Source organism: Thunnus maccoyii, chromosome 6, assembly GCF_910596095.1.
Source record: "Thunnus maccoyii chromosome 6, fThuMac1.1, whole genome shotgun sequence".
In the NCBI taxonomy this organism is placed as follows: Eukaryota; Metazoa; Chordata; class Actinopteri; order Scombriformes; family Scombridae; genus Thunnus; species Thunnus maccoyii.
In genome coordinates this window covers 27,332,424-27,359,430 of record NC_056538.1, presented here as the reverse complement: position 1 = coordinate 27,359,430, position 27,007 = coordinate 27,332,424, and the positions used below count along the sequence as shown (strand labels likewise).

At 38.9% G+C, this 27,007-nt stretch overlaps 1 protein-coding gene across 1 annotated transcript in view; it reads right to left on the bottom strand.

Annotated features, from left to right (window-relative positions):
• zmp:0000001236 (mastermind-like protein 2) overlaps positions 1–26,522 on the bottom strand; it is a 42,232-nt gene extending 15,710 nt beyond the window's left edge. Inside the window, exon 1 of the mRNA XM_042414826.1 lies at positions 25,153–26,522. Coding sequence (XP_042270760.1) covers positions 25,153–25,566 — 414 coding nt within the window. The 5' untranslated portion in view covers positions 25,567–26,522. The remainder of the gene's footprint in view (positions 1–25,152) is intronic.
• Positions 26,523–27,007: the final 485 nt, after the last annotated feature.

The window sequence follows — 27,007 nt, the reverse complement described above, 5'->3', positions numbered from 1 at the left end:
ATGAGAGGCTCAAACATATGTATTATATACCGATCATTTTAGAGAAGACAGCATTTCTGCTAACATTCATTTGTATTGGTAAAATGTAATTCACTGCTGTCAATGTCTATTTTAGTAGTGAATAGAACACACATTTAAGGATTTTGTTAACACAAAACCAAGGCTAATAAAAGAATCTATTTTTGCTGGAAGTTAGAAAATCCCTCATCTAAACTTCTCATAGCTACAAAGGAAAAGATCATATCATACATGGTGTTTTAAAGATTTTAACAAGCGGTAACTCTTTGTAGCATCCACCAATGACATCATTATACAACCAACTTGCAGCCTTCCTATCTGCTTTAATTGACCTACTTGTGGACACAGTTCCACAAAAAATATTTACATAAAGCACCAGTCAAACGTTTGGACACACTTTTTTATTCGAGTGAATGACAAGGTGTACTGTAAATGAATCAACAATAGATGACATTTTTTGAAAATAACCTTTTCAGTGCTGCTTATTGATGTTCTCTGACTGCAGTGAGGAACATGACTGTGGCCATGTCAACAAAGGCTATCTTGCTCCTGGGAGCTTGAAGGCTTGTGTGTCAAGCTGAGCAGTGTGGTGATGCTGAGCACTGTGGATGGGGCTCCGGGTGAGCCATCACAGGGACACAACACCAGGCCTCCTGGTACCATCTGTCAGTCCAGTGGCACAGCCCTCACAGCCATGCATGCTTGAAGGGTATAGGTTTGAAAGTATTCGAAGGTTTTGTGTTTGTGTGTTTGAGTATGAGAGTGAGGCTCAACAAAAGATCGAGCTCGCCAGCCTTTAATCTATTCGCCAGAGCCCTGAAACATGTTGCAATCTGCTCCTGCGAGAGTTAGAAACCTTCCTTTCGGCATTTGACATGGAAAAACAGTCCCAAAATAAAGGACTAAATACGACTATTGTGTTCCTAGGGAGACATAATATTTATGCGGTTCTGCAGGTTGCATACTGTTGCAAGAGGGGATTTCAGCTCGCTTATTGCCAGATAAGAAACAAGAGCCCTCAGACCAGTGCCAAAGATCAGCTGTCATACAAAATTTTGCTCTGCTGGCAGAATGCTGAGAAAGTATTTTAATTATAGGGTTTCTACTGCTAAGCTGTAAGCCATTGTGCTATATCTAGTGAAATTGAATATAACATCCCGGATAACTTGAAATGTTTAATTATTTAAGGGAAGGTAAGGATGTTGAGGCTGAGACTGCTGCGATATAGTATGTGAATTCACAAAGCAATTTATAGTTTCAGTAAAATCAGGTCAGGGACGACAGGGACTGTCATATTCTGCTTTGTCTTTCTTATAAACGGTTTTCATTTTTTTCATCTTCATTTGTTACAAAGCCATGAATTGTTTTTATTAAGCACATTTCAAGTAATGGAAAGATGTACACAATGTATTTTCTATGATGAAACAACAGAAATGTTCCCGGCTGACTATGAATATGTACTACCAACAGGAGAAAATACAGTAACACTTTCTACGACTGCCATGTCTATAAGTAACACTTTGTATGATGCTCATGTCTATAATGCATTATAAACTTATAATGCGTTATAATCTGCTTAAATAGCACTGTATAATTTTAATAATTATAATAGTTATAAGCACTCATAAATATTCATAATGCTTTATAAGAATAATCATAACATTATAATAAAGCATTTTATAATGACTTATAAGGTCAAGTATCATAATAAAGCAGCAATCTCTGGGGCTGAAAAATGAAGACAATGCAGACGAGTTAAAAGCTGTAGTTCCTCGAATGGCCACTTGAGGCTGGCTCCAAAAGCGAGTCAGTCCATCCCCATAGACCCCCATGATAAATGCCTGACTTTACAGCAGAAATAAACAAGTTTATAGCCTGGTACAAAAACCGGTTTTGGGCTCTATAGCTAGTTTCCTCATTCATGACAACTGTACGGGGGGCGAATTTTTTTTTTATAACTCACCCATTTCTTGCATAGATTTAATGATATTTTTTTCACTTTACTTAAAGTAAACAATGAGCACTTATAGTTACTTAAAACCAGCTTTTAATGTATTAAATCTGCCTATACCTCAGGAATTTCATTACTTCAGTTAAAGCACCCAATGACCACTAACTTAGAATCACATCACTTATAATTCATTATAACAGTGAGTATAATGTAGTTGATAGTTGACCTTATAAGCCATTAGGACTGGGCAATATATCGATATTATATCAATATCATGATATGAGACTAGATATTGTCTTAGATTTTGGAAGTCGTAGTATTGTGATGTGTCTTTTCCTGGTTTCAAAGGCTGCATTGAAGTAAAGTGATGTAATTTTCTGAACTTACCAGACTGTTATAGTTGTTTTAATTATTTGTCTTTACCCACTAAGTTATAATATAGGCATTACTCATGATTATTTATCAAAAATCTCATTTTGTAAATATTTTGTGAAAGCACCAATAGTCATCACAATATTGTCACAATATCGATATCAAGGTATTTGGTCAAAAAATATTGTGATATTTGATTTTGTCCATATCACCCAGCTCTATAAGTCATTATAAAATGCTTTATAATGTGTTATCATTATTGTTATAAAGCATTATAAATATTTATGACTGCTTATAACTATACTTATACATTTCTATAAGCAGATTATAGCGCATTATAATTATGTTTATAACGCATTATAAACATGGGTATCATGGAAATTGTTACCAAAAATACTGACAATTTTGCATTTTCAGGTTCAACTTTTTTGGCTTTAATTTCAGGTTTGCCTGTTACTAAGAATGAAGGAGATCCATTTGAGGGGTGCAATAAGGCAGCGACAAGCAAAATATAATTGAACATATGTATAAAAATATGCTACAACAGCATATACTGTGTGTTTTATGACAATCTAGTAGGAAATACTGCACTAGATATCTATTGAAACAAGGTTTAAAAGAGAGGTTCATTCCAAAATGAGATATGTGCCACTTGGAAATCTTGGCAGTTAAACTTGGCATTAAATTAAAACAATTTGCAGTATGTTTTGGTAGAAAAATTAGTGCTGACAAAATGATTACACCATTATAGGTTTTATTCTTTTTAACACAGTGACTTATGAACTTCAAGTAACTCCTTTTTCTCAAAACACTTGGAACACCAGACACATAACACATATTTCCTGTACAAAAGAAACATATTTAATCTGTTTCTACAGGGCATGTGCCATAAGGTTGCACAGGGATGTAAGCAGAGGTTCACGGTGTGCTTCCCTAATCAGGCTGGCACGTGTTGGGACGTAGCAGCACACTGCAGAGGTGGGCTACTTTTGGCTCATCAGCACTTTGCATCCCCACACTTCCTGACACAGTTGTATTAGATTGAGGCTGCCCTCCAGAGAGCAGGCAGGAGAGAAGGATGAGCAGCAGCGGCAGCAGGAAAAAAAAAAAAAAAAAAAAAAGAGAGAGGCAGCTTTGTGGCAGCCTCTGGGAAATGGGAAAAGATGATAAGAGCTCCTTTGAAGAGAAATCATCCATTATGTTTACTGAAGGCAGATTTTTTTTAGCAGTTACTGTAGCTCAGCTCCAACATTCCATGGAAAAACGTGGTAGTTTAATAAAAGGCAGCTTGCACACTAAAAATCCTGTTCAAGACAATTCCCATTCAAATATCAGCTCTCCATTATCCAGATGCAGATTATAAGCCAGCATTCCAATCAGTCCTTGCTTTGGTATGCCCTTTGTTCAGAATCAAGCAGACAAGTTTAATGTGATATCCCAGAGGCTAAAGGAAGCATGAGGAAGCGGCTCCGAAAATATGCAGGGACCCCGAAGAAAATATGTGGGGCCCCTTAAAAAAAAGTTACAAGCGATGCTGCTATCCCTGCAGTCACTGTTCACTGCACACCCATTACAATGATGAGAGTCGTGAACTGAGGGTGGTTGGACAAGTAAAGCTGCTCTTCACAACGACTGTGAGTGGGATATCTCAAGTCATGAGGTATTTTAGGATTATTATGGGAAGATACATTATCATATTTATTATAAAATGTTTATCTATGTATTTTTTTATCCACATTTTAGAGTGTTTTAGTCATTAATTAACTTGAATATTTAATAAAAATATTATAATTTTTAATTATCTAAAAAATATATATTGAATTGATGTGGACTTGTAAATAATATCTAATAATCATATTCTCCTATCAGGTACAAAACAGGGAGTTGAAGAGCTGTGGTTCCTGACCCCCTGATTCCAGGCTGGCAGGATAGGGTAAAGTGATCCTGGGAACAAATATGGGGTGTTTGAGTATGTGAGGGAGGGAGAAACAGACTCTGTCAAGGCATCACAGCAGCACCAGCTAGGCCACGCCACTGCAGGCGTACCACAGGTCACCAACATTGCAGTGACAAGCCGTCACATCACATCATCCATGGCCATGCGGCTCACAGAGCTCCTGACACTGCTGTCGCCTCTCATCTACATGTCATTCTTAAACACAGAGACATTTACTGAGGGCTCCCTGGACTCAGGAGCAATCCCATGCAGCACCGTTGTACCTTCCAGAGTAAAAGGGATCCCTTCAATATGGTAAATGGTAAATGGACTGCATGTACATAGCACCATTCTATCTGAATGGACAAAGCACTCAACAATTTTTGCCTCTCATTCACCCTTTCACACACATACACAGATCTGCTATGCAAGGCACTGGCCTGACCTTCAGGAGCATCTTGGGGTTCAGTGTCTTGCTCAAGGACACTTCGACACATGGACAGGAAGAGCCAGGGATTAAATCTACCTCCTGAGCCACAGCCGCCCCCAGCAAATGTTTCAAAGTGGGAGACTACAGGATATGTTCAAATTCACTGGCCATAACACATTGAGCAAACTGGAAAATCATTTGAAGGTTTATCTGCCCAATCCTGACCTCACACTTTGGCCTGAGCATATTTTTTTTTTCTATTAAACACAACTGCTACCTTTGTCCTCTCTAGTCATTCTAAAAGAGAGAATAGAGGCAGTGGACAGGAAGATGTCCCACCATTTAACAAGCATACAGTCATATAGGGCTTGCTTGTCAGCTGCATATAGGCTAAGCTGCTATTGCAGCTCAAAGGGTTTAATTTAACGGTAACACAGGCTTAAGTTCTCACTGGTCCAATACTCAAAGTGATGGAAACACCCTCTATCCTATGTTGCTATTCCAATTCACATCTAAAGTACTGTACCAAAAATGACAGGATATGATGTATCTAACATGATGACATGTTTCTTTGAATTGTATACGTGCTCTGTGCCTACTTAAGGGTGAGACACAGGAGGTAAGAAACAATTTTTAGTCTGGGAAACTGCTTGAGGGTGTGGGAGGGTTAACATGAATCAAAACATTAAAGGCTTCAAAGGAGCAAAGGCTTAAGAATAAGAAATTAACAATACCTGCAAACAGCAGAGGTCACTGTGAGCATAAAAAATGAAAGAAAATCTCTCAAGTTAACAATCCTGGATGTTAGGATTAGTTACTGTATTTATCACACTTAAGTAAACCAGGATAATAAGAGCCCTGAAATCTGGCTCTTTAGGCAGCCTGGAGCAACATGACATGGGTTTAACTCACATATATTTTTTATTCAACTATTACATTACACAAAAATGTAACAAGTGCAGAGGTGAAACTACACCTGGAAGAGAGGCCACATGAGACAGTAGACAGATGATTTTAGCTCCTCTGAAAACAAATCCCTTGTTAAACAGGTCTAAAGCTCTCCTAGCATGTTTGTACCCTTAAAAGGCTATTGCCATACAACCACAAGTACCTTTTTCCCAGCAACCGTCAAACACAAGGCCTGCCTCCGGTCATGCCACAGGAAAAGGCCCATAAGCAGGGAACAAGTTCCCTTCCTGTTTTCAAAGACGATTCCTATGGCATGCAGAACCGTTTCCTGCTTGCTAGGCTCATTTCACCATCTCAAACATCTGGCTGCTCTTCAGCATGCAGCTGCAGCAGGGTTAGAGCCAATAGTGCCACTGCTGAGTTGAGCAACACAGTCCTGAGCCATTCCAGTAATATCTCTGGCTACTAGAAAGAAAACCATCTAGCTTCACTAGCTAATGTGAGGCATCCAAATAGTGTGCATTATTCAGCAGCTACAGTAATTATTGATGAGATAATCTTTAATTGTACTGTATTTAGCATTTATCAGCTGTTTATGTCCTATCACTCAGCTATTTGGATTATGAATTCCTTGATGTTTCCTTTCCAACACACCGCCTGCAGTTCCAAATCAGGAAACAATATCAATACCTGATGTGATTGCAGCAAAGTGCTCTTTAGTAGCATTGCTGTGCCGATTTCCCAGTGAAACAAGGATCCATTTTATCTCCCGTGGGAAACCTGGGCTGAGTGGTTAATGCTGTGCTAATGCTGCTTCACTCAGCCAGGTCTTGATAAGCCTCATGCTTTTAGAGAGGGGAAACACATTTAGTGTTTTAAACTGCTTCAATGGAGAAAGCTTTGAAAAATCCACTAGTTGAAAAGGGTATACTTGTTGAGTTTTGTCATCTCTCTCAGCTTTCACTTAAATTACACACACATGCATTAGCACAGGCGAGCAGTCATACTAATCTGCACTCATGCTCTGTAACAATCCTCAGCTAGTTCGGTTTGAAAAGGGACTGCTGCAGCTAGAAAGTAAGAAGAAAAAATAAATGAGTGGGAAGCTTTGTTTGACTCCCACTCCTATCAGTTCTGACATTCCAAATAAGGTCTGTGTAGACCGGCGCTGGCAGAGACGGACACAGAAAACACTGCAGAGCTCTCACTGACTCCAACCGAGGAAAAAGTGTGTGTGGTAGGGGGAACATTGGGGGATCATGGTGTAGAAACTATGTGACCTCTAAAAATTTATCATTAGCCTGACATTTCCCAGAAGGACAGAAACAAAACATCACATGATATTGATATATCTTAGATTTTAAGTTAGATACTATCATAAATGAAAAACAAACAATTCAGTTACATTCAAAACTGTTTTCCTTGATTATTGATTGCTGTGGCCTTAAAAAAACAACAACTGGGTTTTCAAACTTGTGATTGCTGAAACAGTCTTTGGATGAAGTTTGACTGCCACAAAAAGAATGCAATTTATGAAAACCATGGGAATCATCTGGTAGAATAAGTCTGTCCTCCTAAGAAAAACGACACAATAGGTCGTAATGTCAGTTGCCAAAAAATGACCTATTGTTACGTTTGCGTGACAGAAGCCATTTAGCAGCCATAGTAACTATGACCTGGACAAGTGGTGCAGTTCAGATTACGACTATACAAGTCGATTCAGAGGTGTTAGGTTCGGTGGATGGCTTAACCCAAAAAAATTGCTATTGCAAAAAATGGACTTTGCAATAGGAGACTGCTATTCGATTCCTGTTTCCAACTGTGAGTGATACATTTCCAACCACGAGTCAGGACAATTAAAAAAAAAAAAATTGTAACTACAATCACCCCCTAACCGTAAGCCCATGGTATTTATTGTTGCAATGATGACGAAGGTCGCCTAACTTTAAGGAGTAACTTTAACCCAAACCACATGTTTCTCTAACCTTAACAACGTGATGATTTTAACCCAAACCATCTTTCCCTAACCCTAAACAAGTGGTTTTTGTGCATAAACCTAACCAGACCTTAACCAAAGCATTTTCACATCATAAAACATCATTATTTTGATAATTTTGAACAGTAATTTGTAAAAGACAAATTATGTTGTCCTGCCAATTACTACTGATAGAAGTACCATATTAGAAAAAGCTCCTACGTGTCATTCTGGAGTGCATGGTTTGGTCGTTTAATTTGAAGGACTTGTTGAGTAGGACAGTAAATTAATAGCTGCACTGGACAACTTTGCAGAGTGCTGGCTCCAAATGTCGGTATGAGGTAACTCTGATTTGAATGTAAATACCAAGAAATCATTAAAGATACTGTCAGTTAAGTGTACATATCATATTCATTTTTACAAACCCTGGCAAAATACTATAAAGCATGTAACTGTGTACAAAGTGAGTCCATGCTTGTTACTTTTTGAGTGTTTTTACTTCTCTCTTAAACTATCATTATAAATATTTTCATATTAAAATGGAATCAAATTATAATAATGGGAAACGACTGGTCATTAGTGACAAACTCTCAGAGAATTATAACCCAACTCTGTTGCTCTACAGAGATTTTTAGCCTCTTGTTTTGGTCAGCCAAACATCTACCAGCAAAAGAGCCAGATATTTTTCTCAGGGGGTGGTGAACAAAACAGAGCTAAAAGTGGAGTTATGGGCTTGTATTGCTCAGGTGACCAGAAACATGTTTCCAAATGAACACAAATGTGTTTACAATGAATGCAAATGTGTCTATTTTACTAAGCAAATGGTTGTTAACACATTAGCAACCTCAATTTCATAAGGCGTTAGGACTGTGTCTATTAGCTTGGTTTGGAGTTCTTGCTCTCATTTTAAGGAAACAGGTCATTTTTCTTTTTTGCTGCCCTAATTTGAAACTTAGGCTAACAGTGCAGCTTTCATATAGAATGTGTATTCTTGTGTGCATGTAGAAGAAAAAATAAGACAACTTCATTCCAAGGGTTGCCTAAATTGCTTTCCCACGGCGCCCTGCAGGTACTGAGCTCACCACGGTATGGGCGAATGGTGGCTCTCACAGTGGCAGGGAGAGTTCAAGGTTGCAGCAGAGCCTACATCTCTGAGCAAGTTTCTGCATGCAGGCAGCTCTTGTGTGTGTCTAAGTGAGCCTTGTGAACCAGCGCTTTAGGTCTTGTTACATGTCGCAGCTGGTGAGAGAGAGACACTATGTGCTCTCAGGTAGTTTATCCAAGTGGAAAAAAACAACTTTCCCATGATGTGATCATTGGTATTCATTTAAAATTAAAGGAAACGCAAAGCTACCGTTGTGATTTCAAACTGATTAGACGATTTGTGCTTATCAAGACAATCGTGGAAAAAAACAAAAGTCTCCTAAGCAACCCATCTCATCTCAAAATAGTCAGTAGCCGTTAAAAGCAGACCCTCTGTACCTACAGTGGCATCTGTTCAAGTAAACATCTTGTCCGTTGCTTGGAAGTAGACAAACTGTTCTTGATGGTGAACATTTTGTCAGTGGTTTATAGGCTAAGTCCCATTGCTACATCTGCCAAACATAAACTACACTGACTTATCTAAATCCTTTAGCCTATGCCTGATTAAACTTGCTAAATCAAACTTAAAATAGATATCTACAATGAAAAATAAAATTCTGTTGCTACTACTCCAACTGAGTTACACAGAGAAAAACTTAGTAAACTGGTAATGAATATTCAAGTAGCTTGTATTAGAGCATTCCTGGTATCATACCACTGAATGGACAGTGAACCCTCAAAATGCAGCAAAGAAAACTGCTCAGTTGAGAGATCCACAGCCATGTGGCTATCATGACAGCATCTGCTAAAGGAGGAAGCTCAAAATCTGTCAAAGTCCCTCTGACCGGTGCATAGTACAACAATAACCTAACTGGGCAGAGACTGTCAAATGGCAGATAAATGGGTAGATCACAGTGATAGTAGAAGTTGGAGAAATTGGAATGGGAGTTAATCAACCTCTCACTTCCAGTCTACCGTACACAAGTTTCCCGACTATAGCAGAAGGATGCTACTGGAGCGAATTTGAACATTGTATACATTAAAAGGACAGTAAACATGATGGAAAAAATGTGAATGTGGATGTTGGTAGGCCTATCCAGAAGTCCAGATTCCCCAACTTGTTTGTGACAGAGCTGAAAAAAAGGAATGTCATTCAAACAAATGCAACATCTACCTTTTGTGCCAATGTGATGAGATTCAGTATATCCTATTATACATTATGCTGCTGTCACATTCAATTATACCCTGTTAGGTCAAGGTTGTGTTCATGGAACTATCAGCATTTCCATATGATATTTGGTCTGGGTGGAAGAGATTATCCTGCTTACTTGTGTGGATTTCACAGCTCAACTGGCAAAGCGTCCCTTCACTGACTAGACAGCTGTTTTTTTCCCTCGCTTTGAGTACTTCAGGCAAAACAGATGAGCCTGGTGATTCAAACTCAGCCAAGGCAGCATAATAGAGGGGAAAATTCCCTCTTTCCAAGGGAATTAATTCACTGAGAATCACAGTGAGGACAAACGCTGATGAATATAAGTGTCAGTATTTTACATCAGTGCTTTGAAAAGTTGTTCTGATATAATGTACTAACTCTTGAAAGGAGCATTAGGCTAAAAAGGCTACAGACCGTATATTCTGCAGTCTCGTTAAGGACCACTTCTTCAATTTTATGGTAAACAAATACTTTATGCAAGTAACTTTTAAACCTGCTGTGCGGAACTTTTACATATAAATGAACATCCGTTATATTCAAACCCTTGCCAAACGGGTTCACACAATGCTGATTAAGTCTATCACCACCAGGTAAATCTCTCTGTATTTCACAGTATACCAGTTTTTAATATGGTGTCAGGTTTGACATTCCCACACTGGTGGGTGAAAGCATACTGTGCATGCTCTATGGGCAGAGCATACACACACTTCCAGTTAGCTCTCTGCTAACTTGAATGGGGATAAAATATTTAATCGTGCCGCTCTTCTAGACTTTCCAAATGTTATTGGACCGAATGGATCAAATTCTGATAGTGAAACGAGTCATTTTGCAGGGGTTGTGTGACACTCGAAACAATTTATCCACTGTTTTACAGCCACAACAGTAGCAATGGAGTAGGCTATGGCTGAGCCTATGACGCAAGCATGTGTCAGCAGTATTTTTGTAATTATTCTTACTGCCAGAAGGGGGAGACAAAAGTCCCGCACTCCAGCTTTATTACAGGGGAAAACAGTATCATCGATGTAAAGCACAATAAGCAAGCTAGCGAAATCATCCGTTGGCAGGGCTACAACATCAATTTCTGTCAATCTAGTACTGCCTATCACCTCGATAAAAAAATAAAAAAATAAATAAACGCCACTCTGTAACACTCATTGCCTCTAGGTGGTGCAAGTGTTAAAATTGCAACATCATTCTGTGCCTGTAGGAGGCAACATCGACATACCTACATTTCCAGGTCTAAACTACTGTTGCTGATTTTACTATCCTTTCCTGTTCTACTTTTAACAGCTAACCCCTGTGAAGAATTTGCTAAATGTAAGAGACTGAAAAGAAGAAAAATGAATATTCACTTAACATATTAGATCCAGACCTCAAGCAATATCACCACTCTCTCACAGCTCCTATTGTTTGCGTGAACATATTTAGATTTTTGAAATTTTTTAAATTCTAATTATTCAGTTACAAGATTTCTAGATGCTCAGATCTAGATTATATATATTCTTATCAAACTGAAGGGTCTGCAGTCTTAATTCATATTTAAGGCTGACATTAAGGATATTGACAACCAATATATCTCAGTATTAGCAAGTATCTTCAATTGTTACAGGACACTGTTCACAGAAAACAATTCACGTGATGGAAGTTATTTCTGCACTTTATGAGACACTCCACCCAACTGTTAGGCCACCAAAGTGAATTGTCAAGTGACGTGAAGGAGGATATGGCGTTAGGAGAATGGGCTTCAATTAATTTTTCACATTTGACCATGCCTGTGAGTAGCTGAACCACAGAACATCATGCTGTTAGGTTATGGCATAAAAAGGCTGGCTTTGTTGCCGGATGTGGGAAAAACATCCAATAGACTCTAAAAAAAGCACAGGAAGGAAACTGGGGGTGGGGTGGCAGTGAGTAGCAATGGGGGTGTGGTGGTGGAGAGTGGGAGTGAGAAAGGAATGTTCTCTTCACTCTCTCTTTCTCCTTCTTGTTATCATGCATACGCACACATAATAACCCCACTTTCTCGCTAACGCTCTACTGTATGAAAAGAAAGCAGCATCAATTTTTCCTCTGCTAGCGGGAGAGCATGAGAATGAGTTTTTACTTGCTTAATTATCATTTGCCATCTCATTTTAAAAGAGCGAGTTCAAATGGGCCCTATTACAGGAACAATTCCTTCTGTTTGTGTACTTATAGCCTGTTTCTTTTCTTTCTAGGTATCTCCAACTACATTTAGTCCAGAAAAATACTGCAAACTCCTTATAACATACCATTGATCATATTCTTTCATTTTACTCACCCTAAAGAATTACATTTAATAAGGTCTTATGAGCTGTATGATACTTCTCATAAATGGAGCAACTGACATAGTGGAAAATTGATGCAAGAAGAATTAAATAATGAATTAATTAATGATTAATGGTTGGCAGCACTTGACCGTATATGATATGATGCAAGTTTGTTTTAAATGTCAACTTTTACGAGCACAGGTTTAATCAAAATGTATTCTGATGTAAGCAGGCCCTGGATGCAAAGACCAATCAATGGACTACACTGGTCTTATCTTGCCATTACATTATCGTGTGCAATTTTAAATGCTTACACATGTTACGTAGAGATATTGTGCCTGTATTGTGGCTTGTAGAAATATTGTGGGTTTAGTCCACAAGCTTATTTAAAAGCAGCACCCATGTAGTTATAGGATTCACCTCCTTAATTGCTGTAACTCATTCTCATCTCCAGGAGGCAGCAATCACCATCTGGCTTTATCATGTGGATTAAACATACTTTTAGAGAGGAGAAAATTAGACAAAATGTAAATGGACCAAAACAATAATTTAGGAGAATTAGGAATCCTTTCGATAATACCGCAAGAGTGTGCAGAGACCTCCCCTCCAGGAGGAGAAGGTGACAAAGAAAGCTTACATGAGATAGTAGGAATTCCCTCCCTAAATTTCCCTTTTTAAGGTTTTCTTTTCTCTTTTCTATAAGCTTATAATACACTTAATAACCAAAGGAACACCTGTACACTGTAATGCAATCTAATACAACATGATATTATAGCCTCAAAAATTACAATAGTAAACAAAGCCTCTTAAAGTGATAACGATAATTAAAATTATTGAGTTTCAAAAAGATAGTATTTATTAAAGGACAGGTTTCTGTTTGTCTAGTTACTGTGTATCTATCGGATATTTCTGGCTCATTAGGCAAGTCACATTCCTAAAATCAAGATAATGGTTATAGTTTTGTTTAGACAACCTAAACAATTTGGCTATGATTAAACTAAAGAAAGCCATATTTGTCCTACCATCCATCATCCAGGCACTTACTGTCTGGTTCACTATTTCAGTGAGACGCCATGTTTCTACACATTTCTCCCTCCCATCCTTTCATGGTGGGAAAACAGATTTGTCTAATTTGTTATGCAAAGAGCACAAAAAGCATTTACAATGAAAAACAGTATGCACATTTCATGAAACTTCAAAATCTGTTTTTGGACTTGGTCTTGATCATCCTCCTCTAATGAACCTCTGCAATGCACAGTAACCTACTTCTTAATAAAGCAAAGTTGTAGCATGTGAACACTTACACCCAACGGAAGTTTGCCTCATTTGAATTTGAAAATCCTGCACTGTGACTTCTGCAGGTAAGGATTTTTTCTTAAAACTTGGCATTTCACTACTCCTTTTTTTCCAAATCAAAGAAAGAGCATTACTTTTAACTGGTAACATGGTATATTTGAAATCAAGATCATCAGTATCAAAGCCAAATCATCAAAGCAGTGTACAGATAGCTTTCCAATATGTGCCATAATCAGTACAAAGTGAAATCACACTGAAATAGCCACCAAGCCATGCAGCACCTCTGTCACTGTAGGCCTGCTTCCTGTTAAAACCAGATTGTAGATGACTCGACAGGGCAGATAGAGACCAGAGATCCTCCCCTGGTTTCACCTCCTGTGTGTGCTGTATATGCAACAGCAGTGTCTGTGTGCCTCTAGGCAAGGTGGAGAGAGAGCAGGCGCCAGAGCATAGCTCAGCACCGTGACACCTCACCACAGCAGAGTACTAACACAAACATTCCAGCTGCCACTTCTCAGCCTTATTGGCAGAGCTGAGGCAAGGAACAAGACCATCTATGTTCCTCCTCTGGACCCGTATCTGATGCTATAGACAGACTGGTCTGGTAGTCTGAAACATCTGAATTAGAATTTGACAGTTTTGAAGGCTGATACATCATCAATTCCTATATTTTGTACTGAAGCAGTTGATAACCAGAATATTGTGACTGATATTCAGTTACTTTAAATACGACCATGTTCATGCCCAAAAATTACAAGGATTTAGTAGTTCCCAGAGACTTCTATTCTGAGAAGGGCTAGACAGCCTCTCACATTGCGACTTTTGTTTATTCTAACAAATTGGTCATAACAACACTGTACTCATTTGGGAACACAGCAAAACCGCTACCTCAAATAAAGTCCTACGAGGTAAAAATGAGCAGGTGAATGATCTGACAGCTAATAAGCCAACAGTTTAGCCAACAGATTACCTAGCACTATATTTCAAGGTAAAACCACTAATGTAAAAATCTAATAATCCGTCATTTCACAGGAAAACAGTGTGCATGTACAACTACAGTGAGGCATGTTCGATAGGTCAAAGTTAAACTGTGAGGGACAGTTTGGGTTGTCATTTTACCTTTTTTCCTTTGTTTTCACCTCCAAATAAGTTTGGCTTAACGCTTGTGTTTCTTGCCAAGTCTAACTCCTTTTTAGTGATGTTGTTGCATTCTCATATAGCCGTAATTTACTTTGTGGGTCCAATGTTATCAAAAATCATAAGAAACAATGTTAAAAACTACCAAAACAAAAATAATCAAAGATGTAATGAATTCTCCACTGAAATCCAAAGCACTTATACTGTTTAATACATTTACTCTTAATACACTTTTTAATGTAAAAATCAGCAATTTTACTTTTGCTTTAGAATTTTTAATTTCCAGTGATGTACTTTGCTACATTTCAAGCAGCACCCATTACAGAGCAAGAACAGTCATATAAAAAAGGAATGATAAACCATGTGAGAACAAAAGAAAGGTGCAAAATCAGCAGGTGCAGCAGAGACGAAGCTGCTGGTGTGTCTGCAGCGGCAGGAGGTCGTTGAGAATAAATGAGCAAATAAATTAAACTTAGAGCAGATTGTGGAGGATTTTGTGGTGCACAACGCTCACAGAATGCAATTCAGACAGGTGAGTACAACAAAAAACTCATTGATGGTTGCAACTCACTCTCCGGAGGAGAACATCAACAACTGCGTCATGTTATGTATTTATTGTTGGCTTGGACATAAGGGCTGTTCATTGGTGTGGTTGGAATGGGCTGATGTTGTTCCCATAGTGTATACTGTTACATGAGCAAAATATTCCACTACACTTTCCACCCATGGTAGTCAGCTATCCAATTTGAATAACAACTATTGAGGCAGTCAGCTCTCTTTCAAGTTGACAACACTGAAAGGGTCTGATGTTTAATAAAACACCAATATTGGCTCAGTATGTTGGTTTAACTTTAATTTGAATGCTCATTTTAAAGACAGGACAGTATTCACCTGGTGTGTTTTGGCAGAGAAAGGGATATCCATAACATCACACTTTTTCCTCAGAAAAGGAGATGTCAAGGACTGCAGACAAAAACTGTAATAATGTAGATTTGTGCTAAATATTAGTTCTTGGCATTCATTCCTGAAACAATGTCAGCAGCATAATTTCAGACATGCAAACATTGTTTGTGTCAGCAAGGTTTGTGACTTTCATCTTTCATACATTTCACATCTACAGTATAATATACCTCAAGGACAACTGGAGCAAAGAACAGAACATTACCACGATGCAAATGGAGTTGAACTATGACTTAGACCCCAGAGAACGGGAGCGGGAGGGAGAGAGGAGAAGAAAAAGTGAATGCTTGTGCCTCTTTTCAGCACTCCGCAACTCTGGAGCCTGGGAACTTCAGCAGCTTGGCCAGGCTCTGAGAAATATCCTGAGCTGTAATGTAAACATGTCTGAACTCTGATCTAGCATGGCCCTCCCCTCCCCCCTCCAAGTTTAACCCAGCACTCTGTGAGAGGGGTTTGCCAGTGACATCAGGAGCCCACTTTCTCATTTCCTGAGCAGGGTAATGACCCTGGGGAGAATAGACTGTTTGAAGTCCTGCAAATAAAGCTGCTTTGCTCTGAACTCAATTGTTCTTCAGCAGAAGAGCAGGATAACTGACAACGTTTGGGCTTCAAATGGTTTTATCTGATAAATAGATGTGTATGAACCTATAAAGCCACATACAGCTGGTTACTGGAATAGGGAATTTCAGCAAGGTGAAGACAGAGACATGGAGTTAACATGGTAATACATAAGTGAACATCCACACCCAGCTCTCCAGTGGAAACTGTGATAATCAGATCTGTTTACAACAGCAGCTACAACAAGTCCAGGAAACTCTGACATATCAGGTGGCTGATTGTCAGATAACTGTGAGAACAGTTATAGATAAGCTCCTGTTTATCTAAGCATCACACAACTGTCAGCTCTAACACAAAACCTGCATAGTTGTCTTCTTGGTGCACAATATGAATGCCAAAACCAAAGACATATTGTTAATGCTAAACCCATGTCTATTTTCTAGGGCTTGTCATAAACAAAGGAGCAAAGCACTGCTTGTGTTTCATTTTGCATGCAATTTGTCTCCTCAATTCACCTTCCACGCACTGCACATAAAATACACCTGAACATGCTTGTTCCCACAGGGTTCTAGTTTCAGCAGTGGGTAGCAAAGCACTTGTGGAAAGACACTCCAAGGCACAACCTCCACCGCCCCCCACCCCCCTCTTTTTCCTCACACACAGTCCTGCCCTCTCTTCAATTAAGTCAAGCAGGAAAAACCTGACAAACCTCAAAGAGCTCTCTCAGCAGAAGAAATCGCATCAGGCATGAGCAGATACCTCTACAAGGCCCCTCTGAAGATATAGATGTACATAAACATGGTCCTTTCTTGCTAAGTGACTGCCCCAAGTCTCACATATAATTTTATGTCTAAATTCCAGATGATGAAAAGACATGAACAAAAATATTCTGTAAATCAAATGGATATATTAGTATAATAATATATTAGTCCTCCTAAAATTCCCCACTGACTACAGTGGCACAGATGTGATTTTTTTTGTGTCTTGAGGTCCACGTAATGCTCGAAATTCAAACAAAGTGCTGGCAACAACGAGAAGCATGCTGAAAGCACGAATCAACAACAAAGGGATACAGTGGGGACTCTCTAATCCAAACCCCTTGGGACTGGAGGTATTTCCACCCAGTGAAATGTTCCCTTGGATGAAACACTGAATAATGGGGTAACTCATATTCAAAACATGAAACAAGTATCCGCGCATATTCACAGGAGTCTATTGCAGAGTCTAATTTGCAGTTGGAGGATCAACAAAGAAATCTGAACAATTGTGCAGGAGTTTTAGAATTTTCATATTGCAGTTTAGGTGAACTCATCAGATTGCAGGCACATCACAGGTTGCAGTTGATATTTTCTATTTTTCTATTAATCATTTAGTCTGAAAAATTACATGCACTGATTAACTGTTTCAGTACTAGACATATCACATTGGAGGAAAGACCTGGGTAGTGGTTCCAGTACAACTACAAGCTAAATTTATCCTAAGGGCCAAGCATTTATATACCTCAAACAGCAGCAGAGCAGACCTGGCCCACCTGGACTGTTAAGAGGCCTCTGTTCCTCCAAGCGAGCACCCACTAATATTGTATCATCCCTTGAAGACTGAGGATGAGATGGGTCTACTACATGGTTTCGTCAGCACTCTTCAAAGACAGATACAGCCTTCCCATAGGCTGCTGAATAAAACATGAGACGCGTGCAGTAGGGTGGGTTGTGTATGTGTCTATGTGGTTGAGGGGGTGTGTGGGGGAATGGGAAGAGGGAGGGAAGCAGGGGGGGTTCTTAAGACACCACTACTAGAGATACTGTATAACAGATCCATGAATGCCTTTGATTTGACACACATCCTCACTGCCCTGCTGGGCTTCTGAAAACTTGTCTTCCTTGACTGATATGTGCTTCTTCTTCTTTTTTTTTTTTTTTTCATTTTGTGTTTTTTTTTTCCTATGTGTATTTTCTGCTAACATGCAACTTGTTAAAATCTAAATGGGTCCAGAAAAGAATGAAAGTGTGCTCATTTCAGGAGAGCGCAATGCAAATGTTGCCAGGTACAGAGATGTCCCAGATTCACGAAGCATTATTTCTAACACATTTCTGCTACTGCTGCTGCTGCTGCTGCTGCTGCTGCATAACACCACATTTGCTGAGCCTTGTATTTTTATTTTTAAGACAAATTATAATGGATTTCTCTTTTTTCTACTATATTCTACTAACTTATCATCTTAAATGTGTCATCCAATCAAAACATTTTTACATTAACATTAATTTACACTGATTTCTTTTATCAAAATTGTTATCAAGTAAAAAAACAAGCAGCTTTAGTCTTATTAGTTTTATTTTTTTCCAGTTTCCAAAGTGTGTGATAACAGTGTTGATTTAAAACTATACCAGCATCTTAACAAAGAAGATGAATATGTTCAATCTTTTTCAACCTCTCAGTGACTAGAATTTCAATTAGAAATTGACAGATAATAATACTGATGATAGATGTACTTAACAAAAGAGGGAGTAGAATTCAGACACTATACTTGAGTCAGACAAGGAAGTTTTTACAACTTATTAAAGCTGCACAGTCATTGCATACTCATTTATAATCCTTTACTCTTATCTAGTTAAAGTCCATTTATATGTTTCTTACACCTTTCAGTCACGTATGTTCACAACCTACTTATCACAATAGGTCATCTACATAAACTTCTGGTACTTATTCAGTCCACATACAACAACACTGAGCTCTACCCTTGCTGCTACACTTCTGCCTGCTTCAGAAATTCAACTCCCTCCTTCCCTCAACTCTCCTTGAGCTCAGGGACAGTCTATGTCAGGCTTGCTCAGATTGGTTCCAGAGCATCATATGAGCAGAGCCATGCACACCACCAAACTAAAATGCATACTTTTGCAATAAATGTTCAAGACTTTGACCTGAATGTCCTGTCTAAAGTGCATTTTTGGTGAAGGTCAGATGTTTGTATAAACTCCTTGGGGTTCTTTGTTCTCTATAGCTTTTACCATTTTGATTTGCAATAAACACTTACTATTCATCACTGACTAATACAGCTTATACTCAACTCCTGAAAGCTTTGACTGTACATCTGTTCTAAACAACCAGTGTCTCATAAGTCTGTTCTGGGAAGAATGTACTGGTGCACAGGAAGTGATGCATGTTTTCTGGCATTAACAACGATGTTTGGAGCTGGGTAGTCAGCAACAGCCACCATGGCTGGACAGACAAGGAAAAGAGAGCCACAAAAAATTAAAAAAGTAAATAAAATCACATAAGTTTGATCTCCTGGAATCAGTGAGAAACAGCACAACAATGACTGCTCAGCACCAAAGATGTCCTCAATGTCCAAAAGAGTCACTTGGATTACCATTTAAGCTTTCTTTGGACAGCATGATTTGTTGAAGATCCTGACTTCTGCCATCATGATATTGGATAATATTAAAAAACTGCAGTTTATAATATTGGAAATACAGTCTCTATAATACTGTATTTTTAGTAAATACAGTCATTAAATGAAAGGGATTGAAAAATAAAGCTCCTTTGAGAAATGTCAGTCATCAGTGAACTTTGTTTTTGTGCCACTTAAAAATCTGGTGTCTGGGTTGGCTACCAAGAGAAGAAGCGTGTTGAAGCTTGAACCCCTCTCTCCCTCGAGGACATAGCAATCATGATCACAAAATTTATGTGTAGCTAAGTTGTTTAGAACGCATGTATGCTGATGTTATCATAAAACTATGTTTACTGGGGAATAGAGACATTCATTTCATGCATGATTTAGCCAGAAGATGATACAGTAGCTATTAACTAAGTCAGAATCAACATACTGTCCAAACAAATGTCCTCCAGAGGCAGTAATTTCCTGGAAACTGACAGGCCACAGCATTAGCCCGTGTACGTGATATTAACCTACCGCTTCCCCCTTCCTTATAGACAAGCTGTGCTAACGTAGATCTAGTTGGTGCTAAAAATTTATGAACTGCCCGCGGATATGACTGCGGAATGTCCAGAACATAATGTTACATGGCCCTAACTTTTATTACATAAGTCAGTAAATCTGGCTGATGTGTATCAGTAAAAAGCTGCTGTCATGTTTCTCTGAGCAAAATGTAATGATGATCCCTTCTGTTTATGGGATGTCAATCTGAATTTGACAGGAATTTATGGATGGAAAAGTCACCATATCTTAGGAAACTGGAAAAAACCTGGAATCTATTTGGAAAAAAACTTGAGTTTAGTATAATTAGTATACAAAGAACAATTTAATAAGAAAATATCATTAAATGACTCCTAACATTCATATGCCATGATGCATTCTACTCCCATGCCAGTAGGTATCATTTTGTTCAATTAAAGCTATGTTGCATGATGAATGGGGTAACACCACTAAGTCTTTAATTACTAAAATTTTCCAATGTGACAAGTTTGCAGCATTTGTGCAAAGAACTGGATACCTCAACCAGTTTCAGCACAGTATTCTGTCAATAAGTACCCTTTTAACTAAACAACTTTTTTCAAACTATTACATATATGTGTAGCATATGTGAAAACAGGATGAAAACAGAATAATATGACACTGACTACACTTAAAGTGTGGAAATTTTTTGTTGCAAGAAACTCCCATTGAAATAATAGAATACATTCTGAATACATATTCCAAAAAAATATATTCTGCGTGAAGAGAATTGGATTGAGCTTGTGTTTATACCATCTTGGGATGGGCACTAATCCCAAATAGTAGGAGGAGATTAACAGATGGCTTTACTACAGTATATGGAAGCCAATCTTAATGTCTTTTAATCAAAACACTATGAGATGCTCCACTCATCTCATAGCTGCAGTGCAGTCTACACAATGAGACAAGCTTAATCACATCAGGTTTACAGTGTAGTTGTGCTGTCAATAAACAGCAACCGCAGCATTTCCAAGCCTCACTAAAGGGGACTTAAAAGTAATTCAGCATTCAGACCAACTAACAGCCAGCTACTCCTAAAAGAAAAACTTTAGTCTTCCTATGACAACATGGAAGTGATCTGTGGGTTTAACATGGATCCTTGCTGCATCCACAGGGTTGGGCAATGCTGTGGGCTTCACTGTGGGTGGCCCCCATGGACCTGGGCTAATTGTTTTACATCACAGCCGTGCAAGGCTGAGATCAGACCACCGGCAGCTCTGATTCAGGCAGTTCAACAGCCAAACAGGGTATGCCAGGAAATATTACGGTGCACACCCCACCCCACCCCACACACATGCACACGCTATATCTATTATACAAGACCACAAGAATACAAGGAATTCCTTTTTTTCTCCATGCTATTGGAGTAATCTATCAATCCACTGGCAAGCTAGTAGTTGTAATTACTTCAGTGATAATGAATTAAGGGGTATAATTGTGTCATGTTATGTTATCTGACAAAATATACTTGAAAATGTAAATACAAAAAGTGTCACAAAAATTACACTATGAAAAGAAAATATTCTGGAGATTCTTTTTCACAGTAACTTAATGGTGTTGTAGTTGACGCCTACAGGATGTAATGAAGTATTTAGCTACGGAATTGTCTATTAAACTACTGTGTGCTGAATAGCACGCTAGCTCAAAAGTGTAGTAATTCATAGGAAGTGATGCAATTTTTGTTTTGAATCTGAAAATAGATATGACAAAAATAACGTTAAAACTAAAAATGGCATTCTGCACGTATTCCTGTAACCCTTTTTAGATTATGACCTCTTAAAATGTCAACTTGAGACACCTCGTCACCGGCCCCATATGTCTACCTTCGGTATTGTGACTAATTCAAGCAAAGAGTTCATTTATTTCCTTGTGTTATATGAATTATTTTTGGAGATTTTAATATATCACATAATTCCACAGCAAAAAAAGTAAAACTACAGCAAAGTTCAGAAAAAAATAAACACAATTTTATGGCGCAGAAATATATTTTCATCTTGTTAATCATCCTGCAACCCTTCAGATTTATCTTGTGACCTTTTTCTGGGGGTGTCAATTCCTAGGTTGGGAACTGGTGATCTGTAATCAAAAGTGCAACTGACTGCAGTTGCCAACTTTGATCTTTTGTCCAAGGTGCCACAATTATAGCAAGTTAACACATAAAGCTTAAAGAGTTATTTCACCATTGTTCCTTTACTGGGTGGCCCACATTAGAGAGTGACAGGAAACATGGGGAGAGCATGAGCATGCCATGCAAACAAATGTCTGCATAGACATTGCGGTTATATGATTTATGTTTCAGACTACTAGATGACCAGGATGCCTCATGCTCTGGCATTTAAAGAGTTGCCGTCTTGTGGTAGACTTGGACACATAGAGTTTCAAGTGGACAAACACAACAAACATATCAGCACAGACCACTTTTTCTATGAACACATGCTGCTCTAGGCCTATACAGCTCCCAGATCTGTCACTAGAACAAGACTGGGAAATAACAAAATCCTCCCAGTGCACACAGGACTGCTAATCACCAGGCATCCCTTGCCTACCGCTTTTTCAAGGCCTGTTTGACTTTAAGTAAACACGTGCAGGAAATGTATTCAGTGGCTCTAAACATTTATAAGGGGGCCTTGTGGTTCAAACAGTTTCATGGCTAGCACATCTTTCAAGAAGGTGCTTGGTGAGCCATTTGTTAAATGCATGATAATAGGGCATGACAATGCATGCAGCAAGGCCGTATCACTGTTTATTATGTACTCACTATCTGTATTGTTGACAGACAATTAATAAACAATTAATTAATAAACAATAAATGAATAGTTAAGATGGTTGCTGGGTCCTGATCTGATGAAATTGAATGTCTGTTCATTGTAATACATTGCTAATGTTTTGTAAGCTCTACTTTGTGACCTATTTCTGTGCTGAATGCATTTACTGATACAAGTATGAAGGGAAAGGTTGAAAAACTGGTTACGAAAAAACATAATCTAAAATATGAATATTCAGAAGCCTCTGATTAGTTCATGGAAGCATTATGGAAAATCATTTTCGTAGGATAAGTAAGCTCTCATCTCTTCTTCTTTCCCATTTCTCCAATTTCATCTAAAAGAATATCCTTTGTTAATCTGGTCTCAATGAGCACCGTTGTTAAGTGCTGCTCACTCTGCACTCCCAGCCAGTCATAATCCATTGTGTTGTTTGCCCCTCACTTGGTGTACGTTTCCATCGCAAATTCCAATGTGAACAGTCAATAACATGCACAGATGTGGCCATTGTAAAAGCCTCACTTCTTAATGCAGAAGAATGTAGTATGTTGAACTTATACTGTGCCCCAGGAAATGTGTGAAACACAAGTTTAACTCTTTTTTGCCAGAGCTTATAAAAATATACTTTTTATGGCTGTGAGGGTAATATTCAAGAAAGAACTCTCTACAGTATTAATGCTGGATAGATGCGGTATAAATGCATTAAAGGGGATTTCAGCAATGACTGCTGTTCTGCTTCACCCAATCATTGTGAGTTGTGAAAAACATATTAACCTCAGGGTTGATATAAACATCTACGCCAGGACTTCATTTCCTCCTCACCATCCTGCTGCACTCATCAGTTTTATGTAGAACACGCTACTCCAGTCAGTAAAAATGAAACAGTAGCTACATGATAATGATGTTCCCTGACCTCTTTTAGACAGTCAATATAATCCATGATGTTGTGTCTTGCCTCCCATCATGTACCACAGTCATACTGCACCTAACAGCATTAAAATTAAATATGTGGAAAGCTAAACTGTGTTTTATATTAGCACTTTAAATAAAGGAACAGCTTCTTTTCTTGTACTTATGTGAGAGTCTTTATCAAGGCACAAGCAAATACAGTTGCGTGACATGTAGTAGAGGCTATCCCGTGTCCTATTACAGTGATGACAATAAATGAACTGACAGAACAATCATCACTGCCCTTTTATGGCTTTACTGGGGGAAAAAAAAAATCATATTGTTTATTTTTCCATCCAGCATCTCAAGCAAATCTAGAGCAGGAACATCTGCAAGCCTTTTGACATTATTGAAATGCTGCTTGGGAAATAATTCATAGTCTAGATGTTGAACTCCCTGGTGCCCAATGAAAGAAAACAACAAAATAAATCTCACATCTTACTGGCTGTGCCCTTAACAGATGCCATACAGGAAGTCAGTCCTATCAGCACTAGCAGGCACACAGAAAGCCCTGCTGTGCACACTGTTAGATTTTCCTGCCCTATGTTCTTTGTAATGCTCTGCTGTTGAGTATAACGTCCTTTATTCTCATTATCTTTTACTCTGAAGACTCTCAAAATTTCCAAAATGACTAGTTTAAAACTACTTTGTGAAACTCTGTTCAATGACACGTAGCAACCCCTTGAGAATATCCTAATTGATGTGTCACATAAAGGAAACTGACTTATCTGTAGTGCAAAATGAGATAGCGGTGCATATCAAATGGGTTAAATAAGCCACAGAATGCATCTGCATCCCTTTATTTGGATCAGCTGCACAGTAGAGATGTTAACATTGTTTTTGCAGCAAATGCAAAACCATTTCCTCTGAATGGATTGATTTGTAAACAGGCTTTGTGATCCTCTGTCATCTGAACTACTTCAAGGGCCCCTTTAATCAGCAAAATCAGGAACCTATTTTATTACTCTGGTTTTAAAACATTTCCTGATTGTTGGGCCATTTGTTCTGAATTTAGTTGTCCTGTTAGATTGGCTTGAGTCTTAACAGTCTGTTCGTCATCAAGGGCCACAAAAGAAGTAATTCATGGAGAGATGTTACTTAACACATTATTAACTACATCTATATCTAACTACATTTTGTTCTCTGGTAAGTTTGACCAGAACTTGAACTGTTTTCTTATCATCAGAAGTAACCACAGCTATGGGCCTATCATTAGCAGCCATCATCACCGTCGCTATCATTACCACAAGCTTTATCATCATTAGCATATGCATTATCATCATCACATCATTGGTGCTAATGATGATAACTCATTATCACCACCATCATCATCATCACCACCTGGTGTCACCCCCAAGACTCACCGCTATGCGTGTGGAAATCTTCTGGTCGCCCTCTGAGCCCTTCTGCTCTCCGTTGGCCCTGCTGCTGTACTCTGGAGGTTGCTGGGTCGAGCCCCGGCTGACCTTGGCCTTTCGGTTCCCAGGCCCTTGGTGGACTATGTTAAGAAGGTGAAGCGTACTCTCGTGCTCTCGGTCCGAGGTCTCGGCCTGACCCCTTTGGTAGCGGTTCTCGCAGGTGGAGTGGTGCCTTCTGCACAGCTCTATGCGGGCGCGCAAACGCTCCACTATGGCGTTGTGCAGCTGTGGCACCGCGGAGCCTCTGGAGGTGGCCACCACCGGGCCGTTGCCAACCACACCGGACATAGATCCTAAACCAACACCCAACATGGGTACGAATGCCCCTGCAGCGGACTGAGCTGGGGTCGCTTCTCCCATGCCCGCAGGTCCCCGGCAAGTTTATAGAGACTGAGGTCCACGGAGCTTTTGATGGACCACAGTAGAGCATGGAAGAAAACAAGACGTATGGACTCAGCTATGATCCCATGTGGAAAAGAAAAATAGTAGACTGCACGCACAAAGTCACTCGAGATAAAGAGACGACGTAGCCTATGATATATGAAGGATATATCACAATTAACTGACGGTAAATGTTATGGTGTCAAAAAAAAAAAAAAAAAAAATCCTGTTAAGTGAGATAAGGTCACTATAAACTCAGACTGGGCACCACAGAGACATTATAAAGTCCCAGTGTTAGATAATTTGATTAGTGATTTCTTCCTCAGGGGTGCTATGTCAGCTTATAATTAATACTGGAATGATTTACAAACATAAAAGGCTCAGGGATTCACAGCTGGAATGAATCCGCTCTTGCTTAACCACTCGACCTCTGCTCACAGATGAATAATATTCAATATAAAACCCTTGGATGATTCAAAACCATAGCACGCACAACTTCAGTTTCACCGATGGATACATCCCCGCCACACTGTCATCTTACTTTATCTCTAATGTCCACCTCCTTTGAAATAGTCAAAAGAGAGTGAGACTGCCAACTAAAAATTCAAAGTGAGAGACTGGTCGCCAAATTAGGTGAATCGACAAAGACACAAAATCCACTTAACTTCAAGACTCACGGCATTTTTGTTTGGAAATGAGTCCTTTCACTCTCTGTCTTTCTCTCTCCATCCGGATAAGAGGAATCTGGTTGCAAATTACAAGTCAAAAAAGCACGCAGTCTAAACGCAGGGAGCCGTTGCAGAAACCGATTGAAATCCGTCGCAAATAGTCCATTGACAATCGTTTGTCCGTGTAGTGCACCGAGGCAATAGTGGAGCTCCTACACAGAGCCTCATTGTATGAACATTCCCCTTTAGACATGATAGCCTACACTATGCATGTAGTAGCGTGTAAATGCACACTCTAGTGGAGTGACGGTGAACTGTCCTGCAAGGCATGAGCCATGAGAGGATAGAGAGGATCACATAATGGTGTGGTTAAATACCACTAATGTTGTATCTGCATATGAAACAGTGGTAGATTTAGAAGTATCTATAGTTGAAATTTATATCTGTATGATAAGGCAGCTGACTTTTTAATTGACACCTTAAAGGCAGTACATTTACTCAAGTACTATTCTTAAGTATAATTGTAAGGTACTTGTAAGGTGTACTTCTACTCCACTAAATTTCGGAGGGAAATACAGTATTGTACTTATTACTGCATTACATTTATTTCAGAGCTTTAGTTACTAATTACTTTTCAAATTTAGATCATACACAAATGAAAATAAAAATGCTAAGCTTATAAAATACAACACATTGTTCAAGATTGAACCACAAGATTGGTTCCCAACTTGGCTTGTGATCTCTTACAAAAA